The sequence below is a fragment of the Silurus meridionalis genome, chromosome 19 (assembly GCF_014805685.1).
Source record: "Silurus meridionalis isolate SWU-2019-XX chromosome 19, ASM1480568v1, whole genome shotgun sequence".
Lineage (NCBI taxonomy): Eukaryota > Metazoa > Chordata > Actinopteri > Siluriformes > Siluridae > Silurus > Silurus meridionalis.
In genome coordinates, this window is record NC_060902.1 from 16,878,362 (window position 1) to 16,894,272 (window position 15,911).

General features: G+C 38.6%; 1 protein-coding gene across 2 annotated transcripts in view; it reads left to right on the top strand.

Annotated features, from left to right (window-relative positions):
- Positions 1–528: 528 nt before the first annotated feature.
- The window catches only part of mapkapk3 (MAPK activated protein kinase 3), a 23,499-nt gene continuing 8,116 nt past the window's right edge, over positions 529–15,911 (top strand). The window contains exons 1-2 of one of the 2 annotated variants that reach the window (XM_046875611.1): positions 529–1,363; positions 15,429–15,568. In XM_046875611.1, coding sequence (XP_046731567.1) covers positions 1,091–1,363; positions 15,429–15,568 — 413 coding nt within the window. In that variant the 5' untranslated portion in view covers positions 529–1,090. The remainder of the gene's footprint in view (positions 1,364–15,428; positions 15,569–15,911) is intronic. The other variant, XM_046875610.1, reaches the window with a different exon arrangement.

A 15,911-nucleotide genomic window follows, 5' to 3' on the forward strand; every position in this document is an offset into this window, starting at 1 on the left:
AAGTGCAGTGCTCTGGTCAGGAAACGCACTCAAACCGTTTCCTATTGAATCTCCTCTGTGATTGATCTTATCAAACATATCGTTTGCATACACCAGCGGTTTTCCTACATCATTTAACATCCTGAACTTAGGGGTCTTACTGTATTTTAGAGAAATAAATTTTCCTCTGGTCACAAATACATTATCCTACTGGTTTCCTCTGGGTTGTCTGGTTTCCTCCGACCTGCGAAAAACATGCTGTAGGTTGACTGGTTAGTCATAAAGAAACAGGGCCAGTATACCTGGACCGAACCACAAGGACTGTGTGAAAAATGAATAAATAAATTAATGAATTAATTAATCCGTTTATTAATTAATGATGTAATTGATTAATTAGTAAGTTTGTTATTTAGTGCGTGTTCAGGAAGTGTTGCCTCTTCTGGCCCAGGCTTTTGCCAACTCGTCCTGTTGTGTTTTGTGTTTTGTGTGTGTGTGTGTGTGTGTGTGTGTGTGTGTGTGTGTAAGAGAGTTAGAGTTGGATCTTGTCCTGTCAGTTTAGAAATCCTCTGCAAATTTCTTTCCTCCAGATGTTTTAAGGTGAATCCTGGCAGCAGTAGAAGTTGATCACTAGGTCGGTGTCGCTTTAAGAGTCGGAGCTCTTGTGTAAGTTCACTGACGCACAGGGGCAGGACCTGATGACAGAAGAAGAAAAAAAAACGCCTGATCTCATATTGGTTCCTGTTGAGTCCGTGTGAAGGCGTTTCTGCGCTTCACCGAGCTCGTGGTGCGCTTTGAGCCGGAGAGGAACCCGCACTCAGCCGGTGTGCCGCCGGCTTGCTTTAAAGAACCCCTTCGTGACTTTCCTACAGCAGCTGTGACTGTAAAAGCTCTCCTTTACGTGAGGGACCAAGAGATCTTCCAGTCTATACTAACTTTTCCCCCCTCATTTCAGGTTCTTTCATCTAGATTTTACCTGGCGCACAATACACGCGATGCGCGCCGCGCTCCAGTAAATCACATCCCGGGGATCCGCTCGGGACTCAAGTCTCATCTTTGGGGACACTTTGGGACAGCTCGAATTTTGACTCCTGTCCTCTTTTCCCCCCGGAACATGCTGCAGAATGGAAAATCCAAAGACGAGGAGCCTGAAATGGAAAGCCAGAGCAAGAGCGAAAGCGCGGTGACCAAACCGGAGAAGGAGCGCGACTCCACGCAATTCCCCATGCCCAATCCGAACCATGGTGCTGGCTTCCCGAAACTGGAGATCAAGCGCAACGCCGTGACGGACGACTACAAGATCTCCACTCAGGTTCTCGGGCTGGGAATCAACGGCAAAGTACTGGAGTGTTTTAACAAGAAAACCGGGGAGAAATGCGCCCTGAAGGTAACACACTCTGGCGCACACCTGTCTTACCTGTGTGTGTGTGTGTGTGTGTGTGTGTGTGTGTGTGTGTGTGTGTGTGTGTGTGTGTGTGTGTGTGTGTGGTGTTGATTAACTCAGCCAGGATTTCATTAAATTTGCTATAAGGAATGCACCTACACGTGCACTCAATTCTGTTAAATAGAAGTTTTATAGCCAATCAGACAAAAGCGCACATTCCTGGCTGTAAAAATGCGCACCTGAAATCTGCTTTGCAGAAGATTCAGCAACATGATGAGAAGCACGTGGTCTGTCTAATCAAACCCATGCCCACGTGACTTTCACCCTGCATGTAATTATAGTACATAAATATTTTCTTTTGCAAGCAGCACAAGTCTGTGAAAACACAGATCAGTGTGTGTGTGTATCTGTACTCTACTGACATTATATTGAATTATTGAACTGCCTCCTCACACACACACACACACACACACACACACACACACACACACACACACACACATACTCACATAAGGAAAACTTTTTCTTTTAAAAGGAAAACCACATATATACTGAAATCTCAGTATATAGTTATAGTTATATAGTTATAGTATGTTTAAGGTCCTCACAAGGACAGGGTTAAATTTAGAAGGACACGTGTAAGTGCATACAAAATATCCATGACTTCATGGATTCTGCAGTTGGACTCCAGGTTCCTGGAAGTTCAGCATTGTGTTACTACAGCTACAACCCCCAAACTATCAGGTCTCCTTTATCTGAATCAGACTAGAGCTATGGTGTCATGGTCGCCGTTAGTACAAATGAAAAGTAATAGCCATCGTCGTGGAGGTGCTTGAAGTTCACGAGGTTCGTCCTCAGTCCTGATGGAGTTCCGTGCTGCTTGCGCAGTGGAAACCGATATGTCTCCGGGAGGCTGCGCGAGCTTTGAGTTTTTACGACCGAGGAGCTGTAATCCAAATCTAAGAGTTTAGGCAGCCGCAGAATTGTGTCTCTGTGCCTGTGTAATAGCAGTAGTGGAAAATGTTGTTGTTGTTGTTTTTGCCCCTAATTCACATTGAGACCTGTAGAAATTACCGTCATCCTGATGGACGATAAACAGCACGTGGCTTGTTTGAAAAACAGGATTCCCTATAGCAGTATTGGTTATTATTATTGTATAATTTATTATTTTTGTGTAGAGTTTATCTGAGGGTTAGAGTTATAATTAGGGTCTGGAATTAGGGCAGAGGTTTAGTGTTACACAGCAGGTCAGACAGGATGACATACACCTGAACACTTTATCTCTCTCGCACAACCCGAAAAAGTCAAATGTATTGCAAATAGTACGTTAATAATCCAAATAAAAAATGTAGAAGCCGGTAGGTAAAGATTATTTTGAAATCAAATCAGTGGTAAGAAGCTGTAGATATACAGAACACAGATGTTTATCTGAAGTCGAGGCTCAGTGGGTACTCTGGGTTACTGATCAGAAGGTTGGGGGTTCAAGCCCCAGTAAAGCCAAGCTGCCCTTGTTGGGGCCTTGAGCAAGGCTCCTGAGCTCTGACTCCAGCTTCCTAACATTGTAAGATATTTGAAGGAAGTATTTCTGTGTGCTGTAGTCTTTTCCAAGGCTTGCCAGTGATTCTAATGTGCTTTCGAGTGTTGCGTCGGATTTGCATCCAGCCGCTTTTTTAACACAAACATTGTCTCACTCTGGATTAAAGATCTGTAGTATGTAGTATCTTGTTCTCCATGGCAAAATCTTTGGTGGAAAATACTGAAATTTTACAGAATGGAAAAATAAAGACAGGGATGAGAGCAGACCTCCTAAACCCACCCACCATCAGGCACTTTCCAGTCTCCATCAAGGGGCTTCTTAGCAAATCAGCACCATCATTAGAGTTTAATTAGCTTTTACTCCCCCGGTCGAATCACAGCCAATTAAGCCACTGAGCCAGACATTCCCTGGATGTGTGTTCTGATCCAAACGCATATCACAGTGATGAAACGTGCGTTTGCTGATTTACTGCTGCTGTGCCTGACTTGCTCTGTGTACCGTATTGAGCTTTTGTTTATCAATAATCTAGGACCAGTATTGTAGGATAGTGTGTAATGATGTAATAGTTACAATGCCAATATGTGGGGAAAGGGCGTGTGCTTCAGAGTGTTTTGTTCCAGTGAATCAAACAGAAAAAGCAGGGGTGTGATTTACTGCCTGTTTATTGCGTCGATGCATCCAGTGAATCAGACCGGCTTTATGCCTCTATGACGATTTCTCACAGCACATCTCAGGCAAAAAGTTCTGAATCAGTTGCGACTGAATCAATCAGAGCGTCTCCTACACACAGCCATATTTATTGCTACAGCGTATTGTTTAGAAATTAACTTTCACCTCTGCGCCGTGTTCAAGCCGTGATTTATTAAGGTTTATTTCACAGAGCATCTGAGCAATCCGTCCGCACCGTGACCCAAACATACTAGTTGTGAGCTGGCAAACCAACCCATGAGCTGGAAAAAAAAACAAATCACAGAAAGAAATGCAGAGTTCTGGAGATTTCGACTGAGAATGTCAAATGTTTGGAAACACCTAATGTTTTATGGTTTTGGAGACGCATGCATGTTCCTGTGTTAGAGAAGAACTTGTGAGAACAGGAAAGAAGATGTTCGCAGATTGCCTCATCTCCACACTCAAACGTGGAGGTGGAAGCTTAATGGTTTATTTCAGGTGAAAGGAACCAATATGGCGACTGTTCCAATTTTCAACACCGTGCAATTCCATCTGGTCTGCGGCTCGTTGGAACCGACTTCACCATGCAATCAGACGATGAGCCAATTATCCATTAAACTGTCCATCCTTTTGAACTGCTCTTGGATCCCGAGAAAAAAAACTAGTGAAGAACATTTCCGACAAGTTTTACAAGAGACATGGTAAAGTATTTTAGCTGAATGTTTGGAGAAACTAAGAGTGTGTAAAACTGTTATTCATGCTAAGGTGAAGTTTTGCAATGAAAATAAAGTGGAGCATCTGGACATTTATAGATTTGTGCGCTCAAAGCCATTTTTCATACTTTATTTTCATAAAAAAAAAAGGTGCATGCATGTGTCTCATAAACCATTAAATACCAGGTGTTTCCACACTTTTGACTTCACTGTACAGTTACATGTTTATTCAGTAATTTTTTTTGGAACCTCTCCATGTTCTCTGTTTGTTTGTTTTTTTAAATCTTTGTGCAAATGTGAGTTCCTGGTGTCCGTCATTATTTCAGACAAGGTCTTTGTAATATTATTTTTTTTATTTGAATTTTCTGGGTCATTTGAAATATGTGCAATGTGAAGCACAAAGCAAAACAAATTCCCTGAAAAAAGAATCAAATTATATTTTTGCCAAAATAAATGCAACGTGAAATCCCCTTTAATAATACGTGATGTGCTGTGACAGCAATTTGCTGATGTAGCAGTAAAGAACTTTCCTGCACGTTTTTGTGGGTTTTACACACAGTACCAAATGTTCATCACATCCTAATACATTGAATCAAAGTCACTACACATTTATGTCTCTACATCGAGTGGAGGGGAATAATGTGCCGTGTCTGAAGGAGTTTTACACTTCTCATGTCTCTGTGAACCGGTATGTGAAACTCGTCGCAGTTGCCACTTCTCCAAAGCTACTAAAGGAAACTGTATGTAAAAAAAGTTGTAAACTTCAGGGGGAACTAACCAGCAGTCTTGTCACATCCTGACGTCTGACCGCAGTGTTTAAAATAAAGGCGTTCAACTATCATCTGTTTTTAGTCCCACTTACAATGAGCATGTTTTTCATTTCTACGTTCATAGTAACAGTTTTTTTACAATCTCAGTATATGATACACGTATCGTGTTTGTATATTATTTTATTATTTTGAATGCAGAGAGGAATCACTTATAACTTTATAACTCACTTATATCTGATTTCGCTGTTACTTAGTAATAAGCAAATGATTGGTTGGTAAATATGTAGTTGCCATTGTTTTATTTTCCATTCATTAAATGTTAAATAACAGAAAAACAGCTCACCGAGGGTCATGTGACCTGCGAATATTTCTCTTGGATTTGAGTTTATTAGAGGGACAGCGCATGTAGGACGTTTTAGAGACAAGGTGAGATTGAGATTGTTTGGACATGTGCAGAGGAGGGACATGGGGTATATCAGTCGGAGAATGCTGAAGATGGAGCCACCATTTAGGAGAAAAGAGGAAGACCAAGGAGGAGGTTTATGGATGTGATGAGGGAAGACATGCAGGTGGTTGGGTTGAAGGAGGCAGATGTAGAGGACAGAGGGGTATGGAGACGGATGATCTGCTGTGAAGACCCCATTATGGGAGAAGCCAAAAGAAGAAGAAGAAGATATTTATGGCTGTGCTCTAATTTACACTGTGGCTATAAAACATAGGAAACACTTTGGCACCACTGGTGATCTACAAGATCCACTAAATTTTGTAATTTATAACCACATACTTTCCCTTCAGCAATATCCTATGAAATATATCTGGAAAAATATCATGATTAGTAATTTGAAAAAAATGGAAATGACAGTGGGATTAAAACTAGATTACAGTCGACTGCAGATGATTCGGCAGGGTGTCCAATCTCAAATCTGACAGCTGTTATTGAAGGCTGCGATGATCTTACGTGACCCTGATACGCACGGTTCTTAGAAACCGAACACTTTACACACGTGGTGTTTGATTTCTCATTTGAAGCACATAAGAGCGTCCGACTCTGTGTTTTAATAGAAACCCGGTTGCCGTGAAACTGGAATGAACCTGTCCGTTATCTTCCTCCACGTCCTGTGATTTATTAATTTACCGCCACTCTAATCTATCGCTCAATTTCCCTTTCTCTTCTTTTAATCACACGACAAACAGACGTTAAACTCTCGCTGTAAAATGTGTTAATTAAGCAGGATTGGAAGGTTCAGGGCACGAAGCGGCTGCACTATGCTGATCAATCCACTGCTGGAGAGAAGCCACACTTTTCATCCGACTGAATCACTTTAGCTCATGATTTCTCATGTTATACTTGACTGGCTGCCAACTTGGAGAAGCAGTTTATCTCTGGTAGATATGTGACACTTTATTACAAGCTCTGAGATTTAAGAGTTGGCCAAACAGTATTAGGATACGCACCTGTTTATATGGTATATACCGTACATATATACATACCACAAACTATATTTTAATAGTCTAAGTGGGAGTTTGTAGATATGGAAAATTATCCAAATAAATACATTTTTTAGGTAAATAATACTAATGCTAACTCGCAGTGGCAGAAACCATCCCAGGGCACTTCAGTTATACTAGGAATTACATTTATTTTATATTATTTGAATACAATTATGATTACAGTATTGCTATCTATTAATAGTAGTAATATATATATATTTAAATCTTCCTTCAATTCAACATATTTTTTTTTACCTTCTAATAGCTTTTAAATAGAAATATTAATTGGTTAAAACAGGTAGCTGTGGGTGAAACTGTACTCACTGTTATATAAATGTAACTAGGTTAAAGATTATATGTTTTTAGTTATATTTTGAGTTTTGAGTTATACAGTGGTCCCCAGAGTTCCTAAAATCTGCGAATTTTGGACACATCCAAAACCTTAGTAAATTCATCTAGACATTATGTCACTTTAATACAATAATGTTTTTGTTAAAAAATTATAAAATTTGTTAGTGAAAACATAGTTTAAAATGTTATTCCTAACGTTCCTGAACATTCGGTCCCGCTGTGGGTTCCCGTGAATTTTAAGATAATCTGCAACTTGCTGTTAGTAAGGTACCAAATTAGAACCTGTGAATTTTCTGAGCCGTGAATCATTTTTGACTGTATATTGATTTGTAAAGCATTTTGGATCAACTTCTGTGGCTTTACATTTCCATCTGATGCACTTCAGACATTATATAAATGAATACACTTCTATATAAACACGTGTACATCTACATCTATACACACATTTCCAGCATCATTTGGATCCCACTTGATGTGGAGTTTGGACATTGGACCTCTTTATGTGTTTAAAGGCTCTGGCATGGAGAAGCTGGTTTTGGATCTATGATGATCGCAGATGTTGAGCTATTTTATGAGTTGCTCAGTAGCTCCTGGTTCCATAACCTCAAATGACTGTAAAAGACTGTAGAAAGAACATTACTCATAATCTTACACTCCAGTACTCATGTTAGTTCTCACTCTCCAGTGTTCTGTAATGTTTAAAGACTTTAGTCACAGTCTTGATGTCACCCAATGAGGATGAGGTTCCTCTTTTAAATCTGGTTCCACTCAAGGATTGTTCCTCATAACATCTGAGGGAGTTTTTCCTTGCCACAGTCACCATGGCTGCTCATCAGGGGTAAATACACATCGTTCACCTTCACTGTTAAATTCTGTAAAGCTGCTTTGAGACAATGTCTGTTGTGAAAAGCACAATAGAAATAAACTTGACTTGACATATGTGCAGTAGTGACGGAAGATCGTCTCATTTTAGTGACTCGGTTCTTTGAATTTCGTTCATCAAAATGAACAAATCTTTTTAGAGTCATTTGGTTGTTTTTGTTCATTTGATGAGAATTAAAATAAAGTGTTACTTTTCAATAAGCAGATCCCCAACAAATCTACATAAACCAACTCTGACTATAGTGCCAATAATTTATATATGTGCACGTCGTCTATGGGAGTCATGTGACAAAAGAATGAACGACTCGGACCAGAGGACTCAGGAGATGAAATACTCTAAGTACAGTGTCTGAAATGTTCTTTGTGTTTTAGTAGTAAATGTTGATTTAGTGCTGATTGATAATGAAGTCTTCTCGTTTAGCATTGTGCAGACTTTTAAATGACCACACTCTTCATTCGCTCAGTAACAACTAAAGATTTGAAATGGATTTGGTCTATATTTAAATAAAACTATGGTATATTTCCATATAAAAACACATGTAACGCTCAGGTCAACCAGTTTAAACTTCAGACACAAAGCTTATGTTGGCTAGTGGACTACATTCAGGGTGAAGGTTCATAAATCTTTTAAATGCAGGCCAAAATCCCTTTTATTTGTTATTATTATTATTAATAATGAATAATAAATCAACTGTTTTCTGAGAAACAGTTACCATTCTCTTTCTTTCTTCTTTCTCCCAGCACATGGAGGATATCTGAATTTGTTAAAAACGTCTATATTTAACAGATTTGTTTTTGTTATATATTGTGAGAGACTTTTTGTTTTAACGTCTCTCATTGACCAGAGCTTTGCTAAGTATATTGGAGTCTTGGGTTTCCAGATAAATCTGCCAGGTGTTTTACATCACTGACAAATCCTTGTTCTTAGCCGGAATCAGCTCCTGTTAGCGCCAAGCTGATTGTTTTTCTGAAGTTATTAAATGCTAATACTGGGATGATGAGGTTTCTGCATGATTGGGCTGAATAAATATCTTTGCCGCTGTTAGAAATAACAAACCATGTGCGGGAATTCGGTTCGATTTAGCGCGGATTGTTTAAGTAATCTGCATGTTCCTTAGTTAAGATGGTAAATTTTTCCTTTAGCATATAGAAGGTACATTTATCTTAAAAATTTGCTTGGTGAAAACAGAAATTCTCGTCTTTAATTTCTTGATCAAACTGTAGCTGTCAATCTGAAAGTGTGATGGATCACACATGCTAAAAAAACTGAATATAAGCTAGCTTGTTAGTTTTCTTTTTTTTGGACAGTGTAGCAGTTTACACAGTCATAAATAGTAAATAGATAACCTAATGTTAGTGGGTAATAGTTTACATAACAAATTGTTTGGCTAACATCAGCCTGTGGACTACTAACATTGTGTACACAGTAAATAATACATCCTTAGCATAGTGCTAGCTAGCTTGCAAACTTACACAAGTAATTTTTTAGCAAAATAGCAGCAATGTGTGATCAAAGCTGTTTTCACTTCGGTGTGTCCAAACAGCTGTTGATTATTACTGAAGAATTTAGTAAAAACTGTTTCTTCTGAATCTTATTCTCATTTTATCAGATTAGGTTCCTGTCAATTTCACTGTGGAGACTGAACGTTTTGTGGAAATCTGTAGGAAGACGTGACGCATGCAAGAATGAACTCTGTCCTGTGGATCTCTGACACAGAGGCCGTAAAGTCTGAAAGGAGCTGCAGATAAGAACCTCTAATGAAGTGTGTGCTGAGCTTTTATTTATCCGCGGCGCTGTAATATTTTACAGAGAGCTTATTTTAGGCCGGAGATTAAAGCTGCGTCATTGAGACGATTAAATAACTCACACGCTCGACATTGTAACACAAACACAGGTGTGTGTGTGTGTGTGTGTGTGTGTGTGTAAGTAAGAGAGCAAAAGATAAAGAAACATCACATCCTAGATGCATTCCTTTCCATTGAGGTACAAAGAAGAAAAAGAATCTCTTATATTTTCAGAAAACGATCACTCTTTAATAGAATATTTATTTATGGGGCATTAAGTCAATAACCTGTACAATGCTTTAAAAGCTTTTAGTTTCCGAGACACGTCTTAGTTTGGGCTTCGAGCTCATCCTGATACCATCATTATAAACACCCACACTCTACAGCTTCCGCTTCTTGCTCTTAATATGAGAAGAAAAAAAAACACCCTGAACGGCCTGTACTATATATTAATATTTGTAAAAGTCATTGGATTATGCTTCATTTAAGATCTATCTATCTATCTATCTATCTATCTATCTATCTATCTATCTATCTATCTATCTATCTATCTATCTATCTATCTATCTATCTATCTATCTAAGATCAGATTGTGCCTCATGTAAATTTGGATATTGACTCTTAAATGGCAATAAATAATACACTGTAATATCTAGATCAGGGGTGCACACACTTTTAGCAAGCGAGCTACATATAAAATGACCAAGTCAAAATGATCTACCTACTATAAAAATGCATATAATTATCTCTTTTTTTTTTAATGTCATGCGATCTACCCACACTACCTTTGCGATCAACGTATTGGGCACGCCTGATCTAGACATTTTCTTCAGAACATTAAATCAAATTAAAGAACATTAAATTAAATCACAAACATGCACAGTCAGGAAATTAAATACGGCAATAAAATATAAGCAGCATGTGATGTTGTCGAACCTCTGTGATATCCGTGGTCGATATAAAATAGATATAGATTGGGAATCATTGTAAATGCATAATGAATAAATATTAAGGACAACATTTCAGCCAAATACAATTCAGAAGCTATATTTACTGTACAAACCAACACACATATGGAATATTTAACACATAACAAGTGAGAAAAGGTACGATCAAGGCTTAAGATTCAGGCAGTTAAAATACACATATTACAGATTCCTGACCCTCCTGAGGTTTAACCGTATGACCTTGTAGTCACTAAAACATTAAACAGTGAACATGACCCACCATGTTTCTCATGTTTGACATCATTTGGTGACAGGATTTCTTGTGTAAATATGACTGGAAATGACTATAGAAAGAATTTAGGGCAATTCTGAGGAATAATCACAAATCTTTCAGCATTTCCTGTAAACAAATTAGCGCAGATCTACACAGACACAGACAAAAAAGAATATTATATCATATACACACAGAGGTGCAAAAGTTGATTTATTTTAGTAATTCAATACAAACAGTGAAACTCGTATATTACATAGATTCGTCACACACACAGAATGATATATTTCAAGTGTTTATTTCTTTTAATTTTGATAATTATGGCTTACAGCTAATGAAAACCCAAAATTCTGTATTTCAGAAAATTAGAATATTACTCAAACCAATAAAAAAAGAAAAATAAATAAATAAATGATTTTTAACACAGAAATGTTGGACTATTGAAAAGTATGAACATGTACAGAACTTGGGGCTCCTTTGCATGATTTACTGCAGCGATGCAGCGTGGCATGAAGGCGATCGGTCTGTGACACTGCTGACGTGTTATGGAAGCCCAGCTTGCTTTAATAGCAGCCTTCAGCTCTTCTAAGTTGTCGGGTCTGGTGTCTCAAATCTTCCTCTTTACAATACCCCATAGATTCATAGATAGGTTTTGGTCAGGGCGAGTTTGCTGGCCAATCAAGCACATGGATATTATGGTCCTTAAACCAGGTATTAGTATTTTTGGCAATGTAGGCAGGTGCCAAGTCCTGTTGGAAATTGAAATCAGCATCTCCATAAAGCTGGTCAGCAGAAGGAAGCATGAAGTGGATTTTGTGCTTATCTTCTTTTCTTCCAGACTCTGGGATCTTGTTTTCTAAATAAAATGCAAAATATTCTTTTATCTAAAAATACGACCTTGCCCCACTGAGCAACAGTCCAATCCTTTTTGTCCTTTGCCCAGGTGAGACACCTCTGACGTTGTCTCTGGTTCAGGAGCGGCTTGAAACTTGAATGGGCTTCGTTTCACTTTTTCTACCACATTTTTTCTTCCATTCAACTTTCCATGAATGTGCTTGGATACAGAGGTCTGTGAACAGCAGCTTCTTTAGCGATGACCTTTTGTGTCTCACCCTCCATGTGCAGGGTGTCAATGATTGTCTTTTGGACAACTGTCAAGTCAGCAGTCTTCCCCCATGGTTGTGTAGCCTGAACCAGACTGAGACACCATTTAATGGCTCAGGAAACCTTTGCAGATGTTTGGATTTAATGAGCTGATTAAAGTGATTAGACACCACCAGTCTCCGATATTGAACTTTTTACAATATTCGAATTTTCTTAATTCTTTTGCCATAATCATCAAAATTTAAATAAATAAACACTTGAACTATATCAGTCTGTGTGTGATGAATCTATATAATATACAAGTTTTACTTTTAGTATTAAATTACTAAAATAAATCAACTTTTTAATGATATTCTCATTTATTAAGATGTATATGTATATATTTAAAATTTCATAAATCTGAACCCTGATTGTATTAGAAAAAGTGATGACTGATGGTTGTAGGTGGATTTGTTAGTAATATAGAAGATATAATCCTCGTGGCCTCATGTTCTATTAGCACACACACACACACGTGTCGTTTTACATGACATTAATTCCTTTTTCTTATCTGAGGCTTAGCACACAGTAGGATTGCTGAGCTGGGGTATTTGCACGTGTGTGTGTGTGTGTGTAAGATAGACAAACAGATAGCCAATGCTGTAGTCCCTTAAAACTAAATACGCTATCCATCTACCATATACAAAGTGTGTGTTTGTCATTTGTGAGTCTTTTGCTGAATGACTGAAGACCAGATGGAGAATAAATCGCTTGAAGGTTGTAAGTCGATCGTGAGGTTCTCAGTCAACACTTGAAACACAGAGTGACTAAAACTTCAGGAACTGATTTGACACACTCCAGCTGCCGGTGCTATAAACATAATGGCAGGTTCAGGACACACACACACACACACACACACACACACACACACAAAGTTTATGGTTTACACTCGGCAGAAATGGCATGTTCACGTGGGTGGAGGTCAAACCACATTACATATTAACGCCTCCGCATCTTATCCACACACAAACAGCTTTCAGCTTTAATTGATACAAAACGCCGCTCGTCTGTTTCTGCGTTTGTTTGTTTTGTTTGTTTGTTTGGCCCGTAAACCGAATGATGAGCTGCTGCTTAATGAAGCCCCATCGCTCAGTCCTCTATGGTAATGCAGTGGCTTTGGGTCATGTGGAGCTGAAATGGAGAAAACGGCGGGTTTAAAATGCAGAGTCGTGTCATAGTGAGGGGCTTTTTGTGCTCGTAGTGTTTCTTTGTTTGTTTGTTTTTCACCGTTATTGGTATGAAAGCAAACAAACTGGCTTGGTAAGAGCTGCTTATTAAAATAATATATTTAAAATTTTTGGACTAAAGGAATCTAATCATTGTTTCAGTGATTTGTATTGAATTGAATCAGTGTCTATATAACATTTTTATATTATAGTACATGCCCAATGTGTCAATGAATTTCAGGATCAAGCCAGAATGGAATCGTCTTTCTTTAAAATCTATGTGATGCTCCACATGGCATTTTAGGAGTCAGCCGTGGTCGATTATTCTGCCTCGAAATGTCACTACACTTATAACATCACCTAAATAGAATGTGGAGTGGTGGCAATGATAATAAAAATGTTGTGTGTTTTTGGAAAGTACTTGAAGCATGTCAGTGTACTGAGAAAACTCTCTGTCTTCAAGAATTTCCCATGACGAAAAACATTAACCCTTTATATGAAGTCCTTATAGAAAACTTCACCACATCAGCAAGTCCATGTGATTGTGCTGTTACCATAGAAACAATATTGTATTATAATGTGTGCATTGATTGAAACCTGTACAGTCAGAGCTGCTGTTTTGATTCTGACCGATAAGATTGGAAAATCATCAATATTGTTATATGAACATATAAATCATTAGTATCAGTTTTATACGTGTTAAATGAACTCTTGCACTCTCGTTCCCAACCTGTTCTTACACACACACACACACACACACACACACACACACACACACAGATTGATTTACATTCCTCTCCTAAAAATACACCCTGATGGAAGACATGTGCAATGTCACAGCCTCGTGTCTATTCCAGAGTTACTCATGTCCTTCTCTCCGTCACATACCGAGAGAGACATATGAGACGGAGCGAGGACAGAGCGAGGGATCTGAAAATACTTTCCTTAAATGAAAACAGAAATCACTGTACCTTAAATGACAGGCAATAAATCTCTCAACATGATATCACACTTGACAGGGAGTGTAATAAGGTATTATATCCCTCGAGCCCATTCATACTTATGCTACTGATTCGCTTCTTTTAATCACATTATATATATATATATATATATATATATATATATATAGTATTCCTGCATGGGTTTTTGTCTGAAAGAGATTTTTCTCTTTATCTGTATTTGGCTCTGTTGAGATATTGGGTTCATTTAAGTTTTAGTTTTTATATATATTAGCATATAAACATAACCTGACATGACATATGACATACAAGGTCATATCTCCAAACAGCAACTTCTCTAACATTTGGCGTGAAAGTAAATTGTGTAATACAAAGGCAAGTCTCTATAACACCATCAAAACCTTGGTCCGCCAGCGCAATGGAAATCCGACTAGTGTTTTTCCACAATTGTATTAAGCAGCTAGAATTACTTCAGGTCACATAGGAGCTGCCAGAACATCACGAAGAACCCTCGGTGTCTCCGCTTGGATTCTATCATTCTGCCAAATAAATCAAGTGTAATGAAGGGTAGGAAATTCCAACATAAAATTAACACGTTGTTTGTTCTACCATGCAGCATTTTTGCAGCGTTTTATTGCAGCTTTCATGCCTGGCTCATTTCAGATTCATATTTCTGCATTTTTATGTCTTTTTATGTATATGGGGCAGTGGTAGTCCAGTGGTTAAGGCTCTGGGTTACTGATCACAAGGTCAGCGGTTCGAACCCCAGCACAGCCAAGCTACCACTGTTGAGCCCTTGAGCAAGGCACTTAACCCTATCAGCTCCAGGGGCGCCGTACCATGGCTGACCCTGCGCTCTGACCCCAGCTTCCAGATGAGTTGGGATATGCGAAAAAACTAGAAATTTCCCCACTGTGGGACGAATAAAGGTTAAATTATTATTATTATTATTATGTTTACATCAATATTTCACATTCGGTGCGTCTTAGAAAATGTATGCTTTATGCACATGATTCGGAAAAAACTGTGCACTGAAAAAACAGCACAGGAGGCAAGATTTCCCAGCACAGCGGAAGGACGATTATAAATTGTCCTCTGAAGTGGTTCAGTTCATTTAAAATACACTTCAATATCGACATGGGGCTTTTTGGGGTTTTCATGCTGAGAAAATTCATCCTTCGGTGGACTCTATGAAACCTGCCAATCCACTCACAGTATTTCTTTCTTACAGCCTTGGTGTAAATTCAGTACCACATACACTCCTCGCGAAACTGCTCATCTTATCAGGGTTCATTTACGAAACCACTCCAGGCTGTTGCCTTAATGCATCTCATTGTTTGTCTTGACCTCATGTCTCTTCTTGTCTTTCTCCTGTGTTTTGCAGATTCTCTACGACAGCCCGAAAGCTCGCCGCGAGGTGGAGTTGCACTGGCGTGTCTCCAGCGGGCCGCACATAGTGCGTATCCTGAGCCTCTATGAAAACATGCATCATGGGAAAAAGTGCCTGCTCATTATCATGGAATGGTGAGGACGTGCCACTGATTACGCTGCACTTCCTAGCATGCACCATGCAGCTCTTTTGAAATGCATAACCCTGGCCTCAGTCATCAGCAGATGCTCAGACTAACTGGAAAACGGTTGTAATGACTTTGTTTACTGATGCCAGGATAAGAAAAAAAGCTTGATCTGCTTTAAGGATTTGACTGGAGTGGGCTGATTCGATCGGTTTGCTCCTTTAATCTAAAATAAACAACAACAACATCATATCACTGTAGCTGAATGTTTTCATTCAGTATATTATATTTATTATACTACTAAAGGCAGATTTTTGTTCAATATTAATGATCTTTACATCGCATCTTTCATC